We start from the raw sequence: 21,465 nt of genomic DNA on the forward strand, positions 1-21,465 counted from the left end.
AGCCACCGTACTAGACACATGGGTAGGCACCTAATTGCTATGCTTATGGGCTAATCCGGTCCGTTCTCCGATGTGACTTTCATCCCTGTCATGTTACTGTTAGGAAACTATTTAAAATAATTTTTTTTTCGATACAAAAAATACATTAGTTAATAGTATTATTACTCTGTTTTAAAATAACTTTATTCAAAGACCAAGAGTAGTACAATACATTAAAACTTTAACAACTTTAACAAAATGACAACTATAAACGTCAAAATTAGCTGGATTTAATACAGCTGATCTATTATTTGTCAACTTTCTATGGTAATGTTCAGTTTCTATACATTTTCTGACGTTCTAAACGTCTCTTGACATAATAAGAAACATTGCAACAAGTGAAGGGTCCAGGACTGTAATAGCTCAATGTTCCTATGTGTCTAGTATGGTGGCTCTTACTGTATAGGTTAGATTTTAAATAAAAAAGTTTTTATCTAAGTTTTACAATCACGTTTATTAATACAAAAATTCTTTTACTTTAACCAATTAGATACAACTTAGGTAGGTATGAGCCATTCCACGAACATACGCCTGTTTTGGATTACTTCGACAACGAATATTTTACTGTGCAACATAAGAAGTACGAAAGTAAATGGCGCTAATAATTGTTCCAATAAACAACAATGTAATTTGCAATTTACTTTCGTTCTTCTTATTTTGCACAGTAAATTATTCGTTGTCGAAGTAATCCAAAACAGGCGTATGTTCGTGGAATAGGGTATACCTATAGGGTACACCTTGACGATCGACAAGATTAAATAAAATCAATTTTTAATTAGAACTAGAACGATACTATAATGTTACATTTTTATTTTTATTGAAAAGTAATGAGTATCTGTTAGAATTAAAAACAAGGCTTCCGTCTTCAATTAAAAATTTATACGTCTACTTTTTTTAAGAGCAAAGTCTTTTATTGCACCGTCAATGTCTATCGCATCACACCTCTTGCTCAATAGACAAAATAGCCAAATTAGTTAGTCTTAGAGTACTCATTGTCGATCTTAAATAATTTTTAATCAACATCAATTTTGAAAAACTTCTTTCACAGCTGGCATTGCTTATAGCAACTATGAAAAATATTCGGAACATTATTAAAATATTGGCCAGAGTATCTTCCAGCTTGGATTTAACAATAAATTTAAATAATTCAAGTGAATCTGTATTAATCAATTTATTTTCGTTGTCTGTAGCAGCAACGAAAGTCCGCAGTAGAAGTATTTCCAGCTTGAAATCCTGCTAGTCAATTTCGTCAGATGCGTAGTCTAGACTCTAGACTACATTAAGTGTTGTATGGATCTAATAATATAGCTGGCGTTAGATATATGCAAACTTATCCGTTAAATTATGTAACTGTTGAAAATGCTCACGAATTTTTACAATAACTATCTAACGAAGGAAACAGCTTTCGTCTGAACTCATTTTCACAAGACAAGTTAGCATCTCTAGTTCCATCATCAAAAATATGCGTTCTTATTATGCGCCTCCGAGGTTTTATGGAAATTCCAAGTTCTTCACACATATTTTTTGCATAACCTACAGCGCCATTTGCCTATTCCTCTCTTCTCTCGTTTCTCTGTTAATATCATCTGCAAAGCATTTACTTTCTAAGCGCACAATCTTATGTCAAGTCCCCTTGTTTGTAAATATTTTTGTGCATCATTCACTTCATGTAGCACCGGTTGCCACAGGCCCAAAAACAAAGAAAGGAAAATGACTATATCGAAACTAATAAAGCACCTGCATATGTCCTAGTGTTTAAGCTTTCACCTGCCTCTGTCAGTTTTCCCAAAGTGAAGAGAATGTCTTTGTAATGATGCCATGTCACATTTACGGCATCGCCTCTTGCACTCCACCGCGTGTCTTGAACCCTTTTTAAGCTTTTTGATGAGGAAAAAAAAGAATAGCAACGTCCTAAAGTGCCGAAAAAAGTTACTGAATCCACCTCAACTGAGGCAGCGTGTAAACAAACTAGTTTTAACGAATTATTTGAGCAAGGTACGAATTCAGCTTTAGGGTTTATTTCTTGAATTCTTTGCTGATTTCCTGAATACTTTCCAACCATAACAGCAGCGTTATCATATGCTTGGCCTCTACAGTTGCTTATATCTAGGCCATCAGCTTAAATCTTGTCCAAAATCATCTTTGAAATTCCTTCAGTAGCTTTGTCTTTAGTTTCAATGAAATCTATATAAGATTCCATTACTTTTACTTCCTAATTTTCAATTACTACGTATCTTAATACCTGACTTGTTTGATCTTTATGAGAAAGATCTGGAGTGCTGTCGAATATAATTGAATAATACTTAGCCTTTTTTATTTGTCCGATGATATGTTGGCGCATGTTGGTTAAATTTTGCCGCCCCACTACGCTACGCCACTGACGGGAATGTGTTTTTGGAGAAGAGCAACAGGAAGATTTATAAGAGAAACGATTACCAACGAACGCATTAGAGAAATAATGGGAATCAAACGAACAATCACAGATAACTTATCAACAGAACAACTTTTCTGGTTCGGACATACAGGTACAAAGAATGGATGAACAACTAATATCAAAGGAAATATTAAAACGGCAACCAGAAGGAAAGAGAAAACGAGGTAGACCGAGAAAAGGTTAAAGCGAAGGATTAAATAAAGAGCTGAGAGAAAGGGCCATGGAAGAAGACCTATGGAAAAACAGGACGAAGTGGCTGTTGGAAGTCGGAAAACGGCAGAGAACGTTATAAACCGACATATAGTACAGTAGACTCCCTCTATACCGAGAACTGAAATGGCGGACTAATTACCTCGTTATAAGCGGATCTCGATATATCAGACAACAATAATATTGTGCATACCACCCCCCACTGAAATGTTTTGATGCTTCTTACATAGTTTATTAGGTGTCGATGTCGACCTCAACAATGAAATTTGTCCATCGTAAATAATTGTAAATTTCCTACAAGATTCAATATCGGTCGATAGATAAACAAGAAGGAAGAAGTTTATTACCGCCGGTGGAATTTATTACATCACTGGTCTCAATAAACACACAGATGTTGGGCATTCCTGTATACGGGCAGTTATGGTATTTATTTATGGCCATCACCACGCCAAAACAGTTATAACCAAATATGCCTCGTTATAGAGGTGTTATAGTTCAATAGGAGTTTCATGAGACATCTAGTGTACCTCATTATAAGCAAAACCTCGTAATACCCGTGTTCGTTATAGAGAGAGTCTACTCTAGTAATAACTTATTGTGGTTTCTATAGCCAAGCGGCTTAATTTTGCGATACTAGTTTCTGTGAGAAAAAAGACCTAGTATAAAAAGTACTTAATTCGTGAATAATTTTATAATGGGAAAAGTTTTATAATGGGAAAAGAGTGGAAGAACTATGTACGAGCCCTAATATCGAAATATTCGACAAACGACAATTTATTGAAAACATTCACCTTCACAACCTTGCTTATTGAGTTAAAGAATAAGATCAATAATACATACATTTAAAGTCTATCATTAATAATAAAATATTAAAATGGCTTGGTTTCTACAAACTTTGAATTGCAGTGTTGCAGTGTCGGCGGAAAAATAAACGAAAATATTCCATACTGTTGCAACTAAATGTTCAGAATTACCTAGTTATCGTGTACAGAAATAAATAATTTTGACATTAACTCATAAGTCGCAAGTTTCTTTAGGCAGGCCGCACATCAAAGAAACATGAAATGTAAATTACGTCTCATGGAAATAAACCACTGCTAAACAAATATATGTCCGGCCATTTATGAAACTCTCCGAAAATAAAAATGTGTCGTGAGCATGAATCACACTCGTTTCATTGGTAGGCGGACTTTGAGATTTGTTTAGCAGTGTTTTCTTTTCATGAAACATGTTTTTCGTTTCATGTTTCATGTTTTTCGTTTCATGTTTCTTTGGTGTGCGGCTTGGCTTACAGTTACTTGTAACAAATAGTACGGGATCCGAATATAGGTCGACCTGCACCCATCTGCTTTCCGAATGAAACATTTTTTTATTAAATTTCGTACATAGACAAATATTTATTTCTAGCATGGGTTGCCTATCAAAATCGTGTCATAGCTATCCTTAAGAGCAAACAGTAGCGCGTCATCAATATAACTTCGGGAGATAGTATCATATCTTTTTTCGTAAGGTCTGCGAAACTTTGGCAACAGTGGTAATCTTTGACAGTATCTAAGATCAATATTTTGACAATTTAACTCATAGGCGCGCTAAATGGAAGTAATAGAAAACAATTTTGTTATTAGTAAATAAATATGTATAAAAATAGACCAAAATGGGTAAAAATTTTATGTTAACATAGGTATTTGCACGAAATAATAATAATAAATAATCATTTCGTTGTGAAGCGAAACAAGAGAGCTGTGTTTTATTTAGTTCATAATTTCCATGTTCGCATAATTTTGGCACGGTTTTTAATGGACTTTTTCTGAGAAGGTTTCACTTTATTTTTCGTTTGATTAACTTTTCCCATTTTGTTAAATTATTGATAATATTTTTAGAATAAAAGATCCTCCTAAAACTTGATATATACTCGCATTAGAATTCGAAATATTTTTACGTAAAATATACTTACCTACCTACATATAACTAAAACTCACAATTAACAATAATCTATTTTTTCAAATAGGCGAACAACTTAGTTCTATTGCACAAAAATATAATAAATTAACTATAAATAAACACTACTTTCCTATGAAACAACAATAACGAATTCTTAAAATAACACACTACTGCACTGAACAGATATCTACAAAGATAACAGAACAGATAAGAGAAAATCTGACGCAGGTTTGTCAAAATGACAGTGACAATTTCTCTATGTTGTCTAATTAGTTATTAGTTATATGTTCGATTTCTTGTTAGAAATAAAAAATTTCAGTAGGTCCAAAATGACACAAAATCTAGGCATGGGATAAAAAAGTTTGTTATTTTGTTCCTCTTAATGGTGGTACAGGCTCGTTTTTTTAATATTGTATTTAATTACAGAGTAAATTCCACATACTAATATATTTCTCAAATTGGGCTCTGTACCCCAATCTTTATTATATTACTAATATGTGTGCCAAATTAATATCACGACAAAATTCATGAGTATCACGACAAAATGAGTTCTTCAGGAACCCACACTGCCTTGAAAATACCAAACTGATTTTCGAATATTCTAATTTCTTCAAGTGTCCATATCTACCAATTATTATTTTTCACAAAACGCCACAAAAAGACCACCCGAGTGATTCTGACCGCAATATTTAGTTTATTATTAATTTAAAAATGAATAAATATTTTTAATTTCGTTGCAACCCGAGATTACAGCCGCATTATATTATTTCTAGTTCACTCAGAGAGTAGGTACAGCAAGAATCTCTACCGGTTTCGGAGCTTCTTAGCCCCTCATCAGGAGGTACATATGCTCTTCTCTCTGAATGAACAAGGATAATACTTCGCGTGCCGTCACGGATTGCAACGAACGAAATGGCAGGGATGTCCTGGCGACATCTGCTAGAAAAAAGTTTAAGTTTTTAATTTAATAGCACATAAAATGAAAAAGGTTTTTTAAAATTTAATTTAAACTGTATTATTGCATTTTAAACACGTTTGTAGAAAAAATATTGTATGATATAGGTGTTAAATGTACATTTTTAAGGCACTCATGTGAATTGAAGAATTCGCTTCGCTCATTCTGTATTCTTGTATTTAACACCTATATCATAAATAACTATCAAAATACCATTTTATATCCTACTACTAGATTATGGAAAACCTTCTCTAACTACCATTTGAGGCCTCTAAAAATGCAAGCCATGCGTAATAATTTATTTTTACATTGATTCACTTATCTTAGTTTTTTTTAACGTCCAATACCTTGTTTATGTTTGAGATTCCGTTTTTATCAATCAATAAACCACCAACGCTTCATTGTTCCTGATTCATTTATTGACCACGTAATGTAGATATCTCTAAAAAAAATGGATGACAATTTTATTATTTAACGAGCGTGGGACATAAAATTATATACTCACGGACAAAAATATTGCATATGCATGTGGAATGAAATTTTATGTGCTGTATCCTTAGCCCCTGTATCATAGGAATAGGATTTCTTTTTCGAATGCTATGTTTTAAAGCAGTGATTCCCTAAGTGGTCCAGGTGGACCCCCAGGGGTCCACGAGGGACTCAATGGGGTCTACGTTGGCGTGAAAGAAAGATGTTGTTCACAAGTTGTAAGTGGGGGTCCACGAAAATTTTATAGTGATTTTGTATTTATTTTAACAAATTTGCATTTTTTTATCGTAAAATACCAATGGAAATTTTTTTTTAATAGTAGGGACTCAAAAATGCCCTTATAACGCATTATGACAAGTTATTTTGATTAAAAACAAGTTTTTTATCAAGTGTAGAAAACGTTAAAATACCGTTTTTTACATTTTCCTCCATTCCCAAAATACATATGTCACTCGATTTGACTGAAAATTTGCCCACAGATAGTCAAAATACAGGATTTTAAGTGGTTACAAGAATTTGAATAGTTTTACAATACAAAAAAATATGTGGAATAATATAGACTCTATATTATAGAGTCAATAATATAGGCGTCTAATGTAAGTACAATGAACTCGGAAACTATCGACCGTATGAAAAATGGTTAAAACAATTTTTAATAATTATTGTAAACACGATTTATTTTGAACAATTTCAGTTGAAAATTGAAAATGGCGGAGATATTGAACAAAAACCACTGCTATCAAACCAATCAGGTCTTATGCTCTCGCTTTTACCGCATACGTACTTTACACTACTATTGACCCCCTAAAGATTAGAAAAATAGAATCTTGCTTGGGTAGCTTGGCATGCAAGATCAAATGCTAACCCGACTGGACTGTATAATTTTGACTCTGATATTATTGCATGTATCTTTTCTTGTATTGTAAAACTATACAAATTCTTTTAACCACTTACGAGTCCTGTGTTTTGGCTATCTGTGGGCAAATTTTCAGCCAAATAGAAGAACATGTATTTTGGGAATGGATCTTCACATTTGGGACGAGTTTTGGGAATACGGCAAAAAAGTAGCACCAGGGGGTCCACCGAAACCAGTTAATTTTTTAAAGTGGTCTACGAGAAAAAATAGTTTGGGAACCTCTGTTTTAAAGTATCATATAAATGCTATAATCGGCTTTAAATCTGATCTGGGCTTTATGCTGGCCAGTATAATTTTTAATTTGAATCTCATCAAGGTAAGTCTTCACTATGCTAGTGATGTTGAAAAAGTAACTATTCGTTACAAAGTACTCGTTACTTACGAATACTGAAAGTAACGATTACTATACAGAGAGGCAAATAGTTACTTTGATTACTCTGATTACTTCGTTACTTCGTATCAATCGTATCAGAGCGAGTAACGATTATTGTATCTCCTTTGATTACTCTGATTATTTCGTTATTTCGTAATAATCGTATGAGAGCGAGTAACGACTATTGTATCTACTTTGATTACTTGGATTACTTCGATACTTCGTACCAATCATATCGGAGCGACTAACGACTATTGTATCTACTTTGATTACTCTGATTAGTTCGTTACTTTGTACCAATCGTATCGGAACGAGTAACGACTATTCTGTCTACTTTGATTACTCTGATTACTTCGTAACAATCGTATTAGAGAGAGTGACGACTATTAGATATACTTTGATTACTTCGATACTTCGTACCAATCATATCAGAGCGAGTAACGACTATTGTATCTACTTTGATTCCTTTGATTACTCTGATTACTTCGTACCAATCGTATCAGAGCGAGTAACGACTACGACTATTGTAATTGTTATATCGGAATACATATTGAGAAATACGATTCTCAATATGATTACCGGTACTCAAATACAAAAGTAACAAAAGTAATCATAGTAATCAAATCATTTTTATCCCTTAAACAGGTAGGTGAAGGTCGTTGTTATATCGGAATACTTATACAAAATACCTACCTACTGAGAAGGAGAAATACGATTCTGGATATGATTACCGGTATTCAAATACAAAAGTAACAAAAGTAATCATAGTAATCAAAGTAACGAATACTGCAAAAAATGATTACTTTATACAAAATACCTACCTACTGAGAAATACGGTTCTCGATATGATTGCCGGTACTCAAATACAAAAGTAACGAAAGTAATCATAGTAATCAAGGTAACGAATACTGTAAATCAGCGGTTCTCAATCTTTTTGAGTCATGTACCACCAAATATTTTTCATTATTTTTGGTACCACCTAACTTACATATCTATCTAGCTAGGTGATCTAATTAACTATAATAGTGGTGTTAATTTTGGCTGTTTTGCGTTTTGTGTACCACCTCAAATAATGAAATGTACCACCAGTGGTACATGTACCACAGATTGAGAACCGCTGCTGTAAATGATTACTTTATACAAAAGTAACGATTTGTAACAAATACTCGAAAGTAACTATAATCAACATCACTACACTATGCTAGCGACATGAAGACGTGCATTAACACCAATATATCATATCCAATATGGCTTTCGAATGGCAAACCATGATCTTCTTAAATGTTTTCTATGTACACATCAGTTGGCATTCTCCTAATCACCTCCACGTGTTCGGTATGCACAGGTATCTTTGAAATGTACCCTTTCAAAGTAGTCCATGTGGTGAGACCGCTCCCGTCTGAAAAACATTTCTAATTCGGTTTCTTTGCGGATTCCTATTGAAAAATGTCCTCTTTAAACAAATCTGAAATATTTTTAAATTTTTTGGATCATTCTAAACAAGAAAGGTATCTTGTGAATTTCTCAAAAATTGACAGTTTTTGAGTTATAGGCGATTTAAAATCTAAAAAATGCGAAAATACGCATTTTCGAGGCTTAAAAACTCATATTTAAGTTAGTATTTTTAAGGGTGCCAATAACGGATTAAAGTTTAAACATTCCTGTTCAAGATTTCGAAGAGTGATCGGGTCTAACTTCAATTTAGACCGTAGTTTTTTAATTGTTAACCTTTTCACTGCGGCTAGTTATAAGAGTAGTATGGTCTCTGGTACGGCTGTTTCATGCCTGTGCTGATCAATCCGGTTGCCGCAGTCAGTCGATGTAGTACTGTGACGTATAAATACGGTTCGCGCAGTGTATCAATACAGTGTATTCAGGACTGTAATTGCAATTTTGTAGAAGTAACTGTTGTTGATGTTGTCATTTGTTGTTGTTAGATTCGTGAAAATTAATAATTTGTCGACGTAACAGACCTTGTTCGACTGTTTGTAATTGTGTTTTTGAAGATTTTTCCGACTTTTATTAGGAGTGGCAAAACCGGATACATATTTTGCAATTTTCGGCCCTCATTTGCAATTATTTGGATGCTAAATGCTACAAACACAAATTCTTGAAAATTCAACCCAACAATCTCAGATTATTTACTATTATTTTTATTAAATTATTTATCAAACTACCGGTCATACCGCTCTTTTACTTTTTTCAAAGTGAATAATCGGGTTATTAGCAGCTGTAATTCACACAATTGAATTCTTAAACTAAAATGAAATAAGCTGATAAACACTATCCTATATAAATGCGACGAAGGGAAATCCTAAGATTTTACAAGTAAATTCTCCAGAGTGCGTGCCTGTATAAAAAGGTGCGGATTTGTACGGCTCCCGCAGTAAAGTATAAAAATTTTAAATGTATTGTAAATTTTGATATAATATGCCTAACTCTCTTCTATTGGCTCCGTGTGTCTCCCCTCTACTTACAGTCACATGACACGCTGTCAGATTTTGTAAGGACGTTTTAACATTGAGTCTTATGGGATTATTTTGTTAAACTTGAATATTTTATTTTGTAGTGATAATAACCGAATACAATTGTTAGAATTCATTAGTTATTAATTTATACTGTAATTTATAGTGCAACAAAAATATTTTCTTTTTCGTTAATAAAGATTTATTGACATAAACTGCGATAGTGAGGTTATGTATACAAAATCAAACTGATAATCAATATTGGAAAGTGAAGAATTTATATCAGATTAAGTGCGTTTTTATTTTCTGTTTATATTAATACATAGTATCACTAGCGTGACACGGCATTTTTTTAAATATCTCATTTAAACATACACAAAGCGTCCTTATAAAATTTCAAAAAACCGCCACCATGAGCAGGTCGGTCGATTATGCTTTGACACTTTGTTAACGCTCGGAGCGAATAGGCAATATACAATACGCAAACAATATCTGATTCATACGGTTGCCGCAGCGAATGCCGAAAAAGGTTACGCGTATTTATCCGGTTCCCGTTGTACGGGCACGAAATTATTTTACGTATATGTCCGGTTCCCGCAGTGAAAAGGTTAATTATGCTTGTCCATCCGGTTTTTCTGCCGGTGCGGCGCGCACTATATTGAAAAATCTCCTATTTTTCTCCGAAAAATATTTTTCTAGATTATTTGGGACATTCTAAATAAAATAAGTTTCTTGACATTTTTCTCAAAATTTAATAGTTTTAAAGTTATAAGCGATTTAAAATCCGAAAAATAAAAAAAAAACATTTTTGCATTTTAAATCGCTTATAACTTTAAAACTATTAACTTTTGAGAAAAATGTCCAGAAACTTATTTTATTTAGAATGTCCCAAAGAATCTAGAAAAAATATTTTTCGGAGGAAAATAGGAGATTTTTGAAATAGAGCTTGCCGCACCGGCCAAAAAATCGGAAGGACATGCATAATTAACAATTAAAAAACTACGGTCTAAATTGAAGTAAGACCCGATCAATCTTCGGAATCTTGAAAAGGACTGTTTAAACTTTAATCCAAGTTATTGGTTCCCTTAAAAATACTAACTTAAATATGAGTTTTTAAGCCTCGAAAATGCGTATTTTCGCATTTTTAAGATCTTAAATCGCCTATAACTCGAAAACTGTCAACTTTTGAGAAAAATCACAAGATACCTTTCTTGTTTAGAATGACCCAAAAAACCTCGAAATATATTTTTTGGAGCAATAAAAGGTGATCTTATGTATTTGTTTTAAAAAATTGTTTAAACAATTTCTGCCCAAATATTCCGTCCGGCACTCTTCAGATTTGTTTAAAGGGGACATTTTTAAATATGAATCCGCAGAGAAACCGAATTATAAATGTTTTTCAGACGGGAGCGGTCTCACCACATGGACTAAAGCAATACCGCTCCCTAGCACTATGTCGCCACCACCAAAACTAACGCTCTGTAGGAGGTTACAACTGATATACTGTTCGCCATGTCTTCTGTTGACGAAGTTTTATAAATCTTGCTTCCATATGATAAACGCTATGCCACATGTAACCTCATACAGAGTGTTAATTTTGGTGGTGGCGGCATACTGCTATGGAGTGGTATTTTTTGGAAAGCAGATACCGAACTTGTGGAGGTGATTGGGTGAATGACAGCTGATATGTACAATAAAAACATTTTAGAAGATCATGTTTTGCCGTTTGCCAGCCATATTAGATAACAAATTCGTGGAAATGCACCATGACGCAGGTCTTCATGTCGGTAGAATAGCGAATACTTACCTTGACGAGATTCAATTTAAATATTATGTTGGCCCCCATAATATAGCCCATATTAAATTTAAATCCGGTTATACCTACCATTTACTTATAATATGATAGGGGAGAGTTGGACAAAACGGGATACCATTCTTGTTTATTTTTATTACGGAAAAAATGTTAAAGAAATTATCATATAATTTTTTGTAGGTATAACATTTATTGAAGCACACAAAAAACGTATTTTTAGTTATTTTTAATGACTGGAAAATAGTAAAAAAAATATTTAATAAAGTCCTGCACATCCCGTTTTAGCATACCACGGTTGGATAAAACGGGATAGGTTCACAATATTTATATATTTAATTTTTTGCATACAATTATCTAAAAAGTATATTTAAGTAGATACAAGACTGCAAAGCAAAATTATTTACCTTTGAAAAAACAATATCTTCAGTAGTCAGAAACTTAAAAATAGGCCTTTTTTATGTTTTATTGCAAAATGGGAAATAAGACTTTTTATTTAGGACTAGGTACGTATATCAGACCAAAAGTCACATAAAAAATATGTTGTTCTTTTCTGCAGTATGAGAACACGCTTTATCGCTATTTAAAAAATTAATAGGCCAACAAATAAATAGGTGGATAAAACGGGACCTAAAAAAGTGTATCCCATTTTATCCAACTTGTAAGTGTCCCGTTTTGTCCAACTCGGACATTTTTCAAAACAAAAATGGCTCCTGCCTAAACGTGAAAGTAAAATTAGATAGACTACACATGAGAATATTCGCTAATGAGTGCTTAATTAAATGTAATAGTCACCGGAAATATATGTTTAGATATGTAGGCAATATAATGTAGAAAACAACGACTTAAAAGTACAAAGTACCAAAAAAATAGAGTCAAACAGTTCTAAACACAACAACTTTTCATCAAATAGTGGTATCGCGGTAAAACGAACTAAGATTGTTAAAATGACATCTGAGAACAAGTTTTCGTCATTGTCCGATTGATAGCAGCACTAGTTGGGTCTCTAGGCTAGGTATCCCGTTTTATCCGACTATCCCGTTTTGTCCAACTCTCCCCTACTTCAGATTCAAAACATCACATTCGGAAAAGAAATCCTGTTCCTATGATACTGGGGGCAGCACAAAATTTTTTTATTTAACACATTAGTTTCAAAATAAGCAATATTTTTGTCCGTGGGTGTATTATTCAATGTAATATTCATAATCATTTTTATTATCCCGGGAAAAACAAATTGTATACTAGTTATAAGAAAAAAAACTTACTTGTTTTTGTGTACATAAAATATAGTAATTACTAAACCACCTCACAAAAAGTATATGACATGGATACACAAGATGTTAGTGGAATTATTATTTGTTTTAGGTGGTAATTAGAATCTTAATTATGTTGTTTTTGAAGTGTTTATGTTAGTATTTAAATGTAAGGTCACTACATTTAAATACTAATATAAGCAAACTATTGAATTAACCAAAATAACGTAACTGTTGAGATAAAATTAATATTTACAACAATAGGGCCAAACATGAAGAGAACGTTCGAAAAGAGAGAGATGTAGAAATATAGGTTGGTAGTTAAAATATATTATGAGACTCTTAGAGAAAATACAAAATGGAGCACAAGCACAACAACTAGGAGATAAAAAGAAAACATACCAACGGAGTAACCAGGATGATCCTAAGGGGGTGGGTTACAACTACTGGAGAGTCACTGGGGGTATGGAGTACCCCCAGGGCCCCAGATAAGAGCGTATAGAGCTCAAAGTATATCCCGATGAGGAGTTATAACCCCCAAAACACCCCCAATACACTCAAATAGATCCAACACTAGATCATCAAAAGAAAACAAAATACTATAACTAAAATAAGTACCTACTTACGACTGTAATGAGTGTATCTTTCAAAATATCTTTGTGCACTATTTGTCTATCAAAAACTTCACTGGCACGCAGATCCTGGCTAAAGTGGCGTGAGGGGGACGTGGCAACGTTAATTGGATCCAACTACCAAAAGTGATGCAAACTTCTGAACGCTTGTGTACACAAAGAGCACTACTATTATAACAACTTTCTATTGATTGCTAGTATACGAACAATGCAAGGGCTTTGACAGATTGTAGAGAGCACGTGGAGTAAAGGTAGAGTGGGTACAGGGAATTCTTGATGAATTCTAGAGAACCTGCCAACAGAGATGTTTGGCCAACGTCTTGATTTGCTTTTTATCCTTGATGGATCTTTTGAGATAGTGATATACAATTTTGAGTGGAGTACGGCAACAGCGGGGCTGTACGCATTCTGAGTTCATTCCCATTTTTTTTAATCTCTGCTATTTATTATATTTCTTCTTCATACTCTGCAGCTTCTTCTTAGGAGCTCCATCTCTGCTGCTCTTATTTTGTTTTTGGATTTCTTATTATCCAATTTTCTGATCCATAAGTCAGGATACTTCTTGTCATGGTGTTATATTATATTCTTCTTTTTGTTTTTATATTGATGTTCTTATCCCACAGAAACGGGTTCAATTTTCGTATGCAATCTCTTATTTGTACTAGTCTATTTTTTATATCTTCTTCAGTTGTTCCTTTGATGAAACCTAAATACTTGTACTTGTCTGTTTCTTCGATTTGCTCACTTTCATCTATTTCCTATTATTGTTATTTGTTTTATTTCTGTATTCTCCGTTGTTAGGCATTCAATTTTCTTTAGGTTTATTGCCATTCCATTCTTTGTATATTCCTGTTCCAGTTATCTCATTATAAAGCTGAGGTCATCTTCGTCTTATGCGAGTACTATTTGGTCGTCAGCAATAATTCGCATTTTCTTTTTCATGTTTCCGTTCTTTTTTTCAGGAATATTTTAAACGGGGTAAGAGATGTGGAGCAGCCCTGTAGTAGTCCCTTTATCGTCTGAAATGGACTGCATATTTTATTGTCCGTTTTAATAGCCACTTTCTTATTCTTGTATTGTTGAGTGCCTTTACCGCTTTTATTAATAGTCGTGGAACTTCGATGTCTTTCATTGCTACCTATAGCTTGGTTCTAGGTATCGAGTCATAGGCCTTCTTAAGATCCACAAAAGCCAGATGGACGGATCTATTTTCTTTTTCTATTATTTCTTTACTTGACGAAATCCAATTTTGTATTTACTTTTATGGTAAGTTTCACCACCATGAAGTTTCATCTTAAGATGTCAGTATAGTGAAGCATGCCATGAGTGAGTAAATTTTGTTGGCTATTTTTTTAAATATAGATTAAGTTTTATTTTGTTTATATTAAGATAATGTACAATGGAGTACCGAGACTGATCTACTTTTAAAGTTTTAATATGGCACATACGTTTGTATTTATTTATGAGTATGTGGTCTTTTTCTTCAGCATAAAACTAGCAAGATTCTTATTATTATTATTTAAAAAAATCAATGGAAAAATTCCAGTAGTTGGCTGTATACCATAGTTTAAAAAAACTTATACAATACAGAAGTAAAAAGTTTCAAGTTGTATACTGGTATAAAATCGTTTATTAAAAAACTTCATAAAATGTCGTGCAAAACGTTTTCGTTCTAATTCAGAACATCTTCAGAACATCAGAATGCACTGAAGATGTTCTGAATTAGAACAAAAACGTTTTGCACGACATTTTATGAAGTTTTTTAATAAACGATTTTATACCAGGATATTATTATTTAGTATTACACCAAGCCTGCTTTTTTCTTGTTTTTTGCTATGTTTGCCTCTTCGCACACTGGTTTTGGAGAGATGTAGACTTAAGCTAAAATAACGTAAGAGATAATTAAATTATTTTACTATTTCTCTGTTTTAGGATGATGGATCTGATGATGGTCGAGGTGGTGAGACCTCACCGGTGACGAGCCAGCCTTCTCCCAATAGAAGTCAAAACGCTCCTGTATATGCTATGCCACCGCCTCCAGCAATGGGGGAAAGTGCCGCGCTAAATCAAGGTGATGTTCCAGTTTATACGCCTGGTGAGTAAGCTTGGATTAGACTAATTCACTAGTTTAAAGGTACATGAATAAGCTTTTAAATTACTTCTTCTTCGTCTTGACTGGCTTTACATCTAGGAGTGAGTCTTCGCCACGTCCACCATAACCCTCCATCTTCTACAATCTTGTTCTTCCATTTCCCATTGTTGTACCCAAATGCTTGATAAATAGGCTTCAACATCATCCTTCCATTTTATTCTAGGACGGCCTACTGATCTTAAATTACAGACCTTTTAAAGTGTAGGATTTAGTGACATCTTCTAGCCTTAAGGTTGTTGGAAATGACGTGTAAATAGACTTTCTAGTGATAGTTTCTCATGCTCGTTCCAGAAGACTTACTTACCGCTTGTAAAAACGATAACAGTAGAATGCTTAGTACCATCTCTCTGGTAGGTACAGGAACTCGTTGTGGCTACAGAAAATGTAGATTTAAATATAAACATCTCGAAAACAAAAATAATGACACTTCACCCCGCACAAACTTTATGGAAATTAGGTCCCAGTGGATTTCGTTCATACAGGGTGTCTGCGTAACTTGGAACCATATGGGAAACTTTTTTAATATCAATTTTACGAAAAAAAGTCATTCTTTATAAAGTGCTCTGCATAGTCTAAAACCTAAGATGCAATCATCAGATATCAAATTTTGTCAACAGTATACGAGGTATGTCAAAAAATATGAATTTCGCTCAAGAGCAAACTACCTTTATATTTCAAAATATCAAAAAAATTTATTATGAAAAGTTATTTGTAATTAAAAACCATATTCAAATATGCAATAACAGTCTTCTACTTGAAAAAAAAATTCTGATATTTTCCTAAATTACCGATTCCGAACATCATTTTTATTTATTAGACATGTGATAACTCTTTTATTAATAATTTTAGGAAAAAAGTTATTCTTCATAAAAATCTGTGCATGGTCTAAACCTCAAGGTGCAACCATCAGTTATCCAAGTTTGTTGATTTTATACGAGGTGTGTCAAATAATATGAATTTAGAAATACTTTTTTCTAAATTCATATTCCACACAACTCGTATAAAATTAACAAACTTGGATAACTGATGGCTGCATCTTGAGGTTTAGACCATGCACAGATTTTTACGAAGAATAACTTTTTTCCTAAAATTATTAATAAAAGAATTATTACATGTCTAATAAATAAAAATGATGTTCGGAATCGGTAATTTAGGAAAATTTAAGAATTTTTTTTCTTCAAGTATAAGTCTGTTATTGCATATTTAAATATGGTTTTTAATTACAAATAACTTTTCATAATAAAATTTTTTGATATTTTGAAATATAAAGGTAGTTTGCTCTTGAGCGAAATTCATATTTTTTGACATACCTCGTATACTGTTGACAAAATTTGATATCTGATGATTGCATCTTAGGTTTTAGATTATGCAGAGCACTTTATAAAGAATAACTTTTTTTCGTAAAATTGATATTAAAAAAGTTTCCCATATGGTTCCAAGTTACGCAGACATCCTGTACTTTGGGAAAATACTCTTTGAAGCATCCTAATAAAAAGTTCTCATGGGCACAACTCAATCATATGAAGGATTTTCAAGATATAGAGGCACAGAGGAAAATTATAAGATTTACTGGGTATTCCATTTCCCTGAGTTACTGGTTATCTGGCAACATGTAGAAGTTTGGATAAAAGAAAAGTACTAGTAGTCTAGGATTTTTTCCTGGCTATCCAATGACGACCTTTACTTTGACCTTGACCTTCAACGGACGTCATCTTCTAGATTAAGAGTTTCGAGGGTTTTCGGCATTAAATTGATATAAACAGATTACTCATGGGTTTTTGGGATTGCTAAACACGAATATGCCATCAGAATTGACCTCTGGAGGACGTGGTGGCCAGGGCCACTGCAAGGGACGTCATCTTCTAGAGTTTCGATGGTTTTCAGCATTTAATTGATGCAAATGAATTACTGGAGGGTTTTTTAAAGTCGCTAAACACCACCAGATGCCACCAGAACCGACTCCCGGAGCACCTGGTTTCCAAGGTCAATGAAAGACGCTCCTGGAATTTCGAGGGTCTTTGGTACAACATTAATGCACACGGATTAGTTATAGGTTTTTGGGGTTGCTGAACACGAATACGTGATCAGCACAGACACAGGAGCACCTGGTGCCCAAGACAGGTTATCTTCTGGAGTTAAAAACCTAAGAGTAATCCATTTGATTCCTCCTTTTGATTCCTCCGAAACTCCAGAAGATAACCTGTCTTAGGCACCAGGTGCTCCTGTGTCTCTGCTGATCACATATTCGTGTTCAGCAACCCCGAAAACCTATAACTGATCCGTTTGCATTAATGTAGTACCACAGATACTCGAAATTCCAGGAGCGCCTTTCATTGACCTTGGAAACCCGGTGCTCCGGGAGTCGGTTCTGGTGGCATCTGGTGGTGTTTAGCGACCTCAAAAAACCCTCCAGTAATTCATTTGCATCAATTAAATGCCGAAAACCATCGAAACTCTAGAAGATGACGTCCCTTGCAGTGGCCCTGGTCGCCACGTCCTCCCGAGGTCAATTCTGATGCGTGTTTAGCAATCCCAAAAACCTATGAGTAATCTGTTTATATCAATTTAATGCCGAAAACCCTCGAAACTCTAGAAGATGACGTCCGTTGAAGGTCAAGGTCAAAGTAAAGGTCATCATTGGATAGCCAGGAAAAAATCCTAGACTACTAGTACTTTTCTTCGATCCAAACTTCTACATGTTGCCAGATAACCAGTAACTCAGGGAATTGGAATACCCAGTAAATCTTATAATTTTCCTCTGTGCCTCTGTATCTTGAAAATCCTTCATACGATTGAGTTGTGCCCATGAGAACTTTTTATCAGGATGCTTCAAAGAGTATTTTCCAAAGTATGAACGAAATCCACTGGGACCTAATTTCCATAAGGTTTGTGGGAGGTACTTTGGTACCCAACGAGAACATCAGTATTAGTGGGAAAGAAATAGAACTCGTAAATATATATAAATACCTGGGACATAAAATTACGATTGGCAGGGATATTCAGACTCATGAACTGAAGAGAACAATCGGTCTTGGGTGGGCACGTGGACAGCATATGGAAAACCGAGAGAAACTTTTAAAAGTGAGTTTCCCACATGCCTAAAGCGAAAGGTATTTGATCAGTGCGTCCTCCCAGTTTTGACAGACGGAGCAGAAACACTGACCTTAACTAAAGCCAAACTAAGGGTAAGAACAGAACAAGTGGGTCGCGGTGGAGGTGGAGGTCGCGGTCGATATCCATGTAAAACAAACACATTGTAGTGAATGGAAGAGAACAGAGCAGGTAAGTCGCGGTGGAGGTTTAGCGCGATGCCATCCAGGAGGTTTACATCGATGCTTTTAAAAATCAAATGAGTTTGTTTTACATGGATGTCTACTGCGCGGCCTACAAGGTTGCTTCCCTGTGATTGGTCCGTTTGAAGCCAAGTTATCATTACCTGCGCTACCTGAGTTGATACTTTTTATATAATCCCTTTTTCGTATTCAGTTTATTTTTGAATTTCTAAAGTATGTAATTAAATTCAGCAAATTTTTGAAATATGAAGAAGGATCTGATTATTTACAGCTGACATTTCATCACTATCATCACTTGACTGACACAACATCGCAAAAGCACAATCTTTTTGTCAATCAAATTTCATTAAACTACTTCACTTGATAGTGGTTCTAGCTCGACTGACAGCGCAGGTGACCTCCTTGCTATGTGCTGTCGACATCGACCGCGACTTAACGAGTAGCATCAACCGCGACCTACACCTCCACCTCGACCCACTTGTTCTGTTCTTACCCTAAAGCGCTGGTTTCCTCGAAAGCGGCACCGACAAACTGCGACCGTAGCACTGCGATGAATTACGTCAGATTACGGTGAAAAATTCAAGGTTCTTCACTGCGGCAATGGAATGTGCAAACTCAGCAAGCGGTGGCTTCCAACGCATCCTTGGAAACCACCCCTATTATTTTGCATGGTACAGTTTTTTATGACGTCATTCATCGCAGTGTTACGGTCGCAGTTTGTCGGCACCGCTGTCGAGGAAACCAGCGCTTAAGAGTGACACAGAGAAGAATGCGGCGGTCCATGTTAGGAATGACTGCGAGACAAAATCAAAAACGAAGAGATCGCGAGAAGAACAAAGGCGACTGACATCATCTAAATTTAAATGATAGCCAGACTAAAATGGAGATGAGTAGGACACATAGCCAGAATCACAGATGGGCGATGGACAAAGAAGTTATTGGAATGGGGACTAAGAGAAGACAAGAGAAGCGTCGGTCGACCACCTACAAGATGGACTGAGAATTTAAGAAGGATAAATAAAAACTGGATGAGAGCGGCGCAGGATAGACGGGGTTAGAAACAAGAGTAGGAGGCCTATGTTCAGCAGTGAACTTTTGAGGCTGGATGATGAGAGTGGTTAGTAGATTAGCGACAAAAGACGTATAACGACAAAGACAGTGGCCACTGTTGCCGATCCTCACTGCTAGTGGCGTCCATTACAAAATCATTGACTCTACAAAATCGCCAGTCTAAGCCACCTTGTGGCGCCACAGAGTAGCGTTGCAGAGTGGTTCGTCTGTTTCTGCGCTTTAATGATCCACTTAATATAATTAACAATAAAACACTCAGAAACTTATGTTTCCAATACTTCCACAAAATTTATTATAAGCTTCCCTACAGCTGTTTTGGCAGAGTTCCGGCAAATGAGGTATTTGACTTTGTATCTGCATTTTAAAGTCTTAACTGAATAGGTTGAGGAGCGGAAGCTGTTTGTCTCAAGTTGGTCATTCAGAATTATATCTGTATTTTTCAATTTATCAATTTCCATAGATTCTAATAAGGATGGCTTAAGGCTTTTATTTTGAACATGAATAATTTGAAACTGTTCGTTAAAAGAATGATTATGATGTAGAAGGTGAAGTGCGTATGTAGAATCTTTTTTTCTTTTATTGAAAGCCCTTTTGTGTTCTGCTATACGTGTGTCAAAGGTTCTGCCAGTTTGACCGATGTAAGTTTTTGCATAGTCACCACATGTCAGTTTGTATACACCATTCTGTAAATGCTTTTTCTTTTGGCTCTTATTGTTTTAAATGTATTTGCTTAAGTTGTTGTTTGTTCTGAAAGCTGTTGTTATTCCTTTCTTTTTATGTGTTTGGCTATATTTGTGACATTTTGCTTGTGTATGTACTAGAGCAGCAGGTACTGGGTTTTTTGTCTGGTGGTGGGAAGACTAATTTCAGGGTTCATCACTCAATAAATAATATTCTATGTATATTCTATGTTAATTATATCAATTTATTTACTTTTTATAATTCAATCTAAAGTAAGGTTATGTTGACAATATGGGTAACTTGACAAAAGCTACAGCAAAATTATTATATTCTAGTTACATTGATATCAGTAAAAAATGTACGTGATACCGGACATGTCAGAATCAAGATCATATCATCACCTCTACAATACAATATCACCTATATTGTTCTTAGTCCAGTCGGGTATGACGAAAAAAAGGTCTAACCTTGCATGGCGAGTTTCTTGAAATTTTATTATTTTAACCTTTAGGGGGTCAATAGTAGTGTAAATTTAAACTCGCGAATGAATTCCAACGTTGCGTTAGCCGTCATCTTTATTTTAACCTTCCGCAACTAACATACGTTTTCTGAACATTAAAGCTAACATCGGGTCTCAGAGACCGACATAAAAAAATGTTTCCATTGACACACTTTCAAGCGTAGGATTGTGTTTACTCCCTGAAGGAGTAAAATTAAACATAAATGATACCTATTTTTAAATTATTAAATC

The 21,465-nt window shown here is 34.6% G+C and overlaps 1 protein-coding gene across 4 annotated transcripts in view; it reads left to right on the plus strand.

The window, feature by feature from the left end:
• The window catches only part of LOC114325294 (dnaJ homolog subfamily C member 5 homolog), a 224,874-nt gene that overhangs the window by 178,417 nt on the left and 24,992 nt on the right, over positions 1 to 21,465 (plus strand). For all 4 annotated transcript variants that reach the window (XM_028273319.2, XM_028273320.2, XM_028273317.2 and 1 more), the window contains one exon: positions 15,450 to 15,612. In XM_028273319.2, coding sequence (XP_028129120.1) covers positions 15,450 to 15,612 — 163 coding nt within the window. The remainder of the gene's footprint in view (positions 1 to 15,449; positions 15,613 to 21,465) is intronic.

Source organism: Diabrotica virgifera, chromosome 3, assembly GCF_917563875.1.
Source record: "Diabrotica virgifera virgifera chromosome 3, PGI_DIABVI_V3a".
Lineage (NCBI taxonomy): Eukaryota > Metazoa > Arthropoda > Insecta > Coleoptera > Chrysomelidae > Diabrotica > Diabrotica virgifera.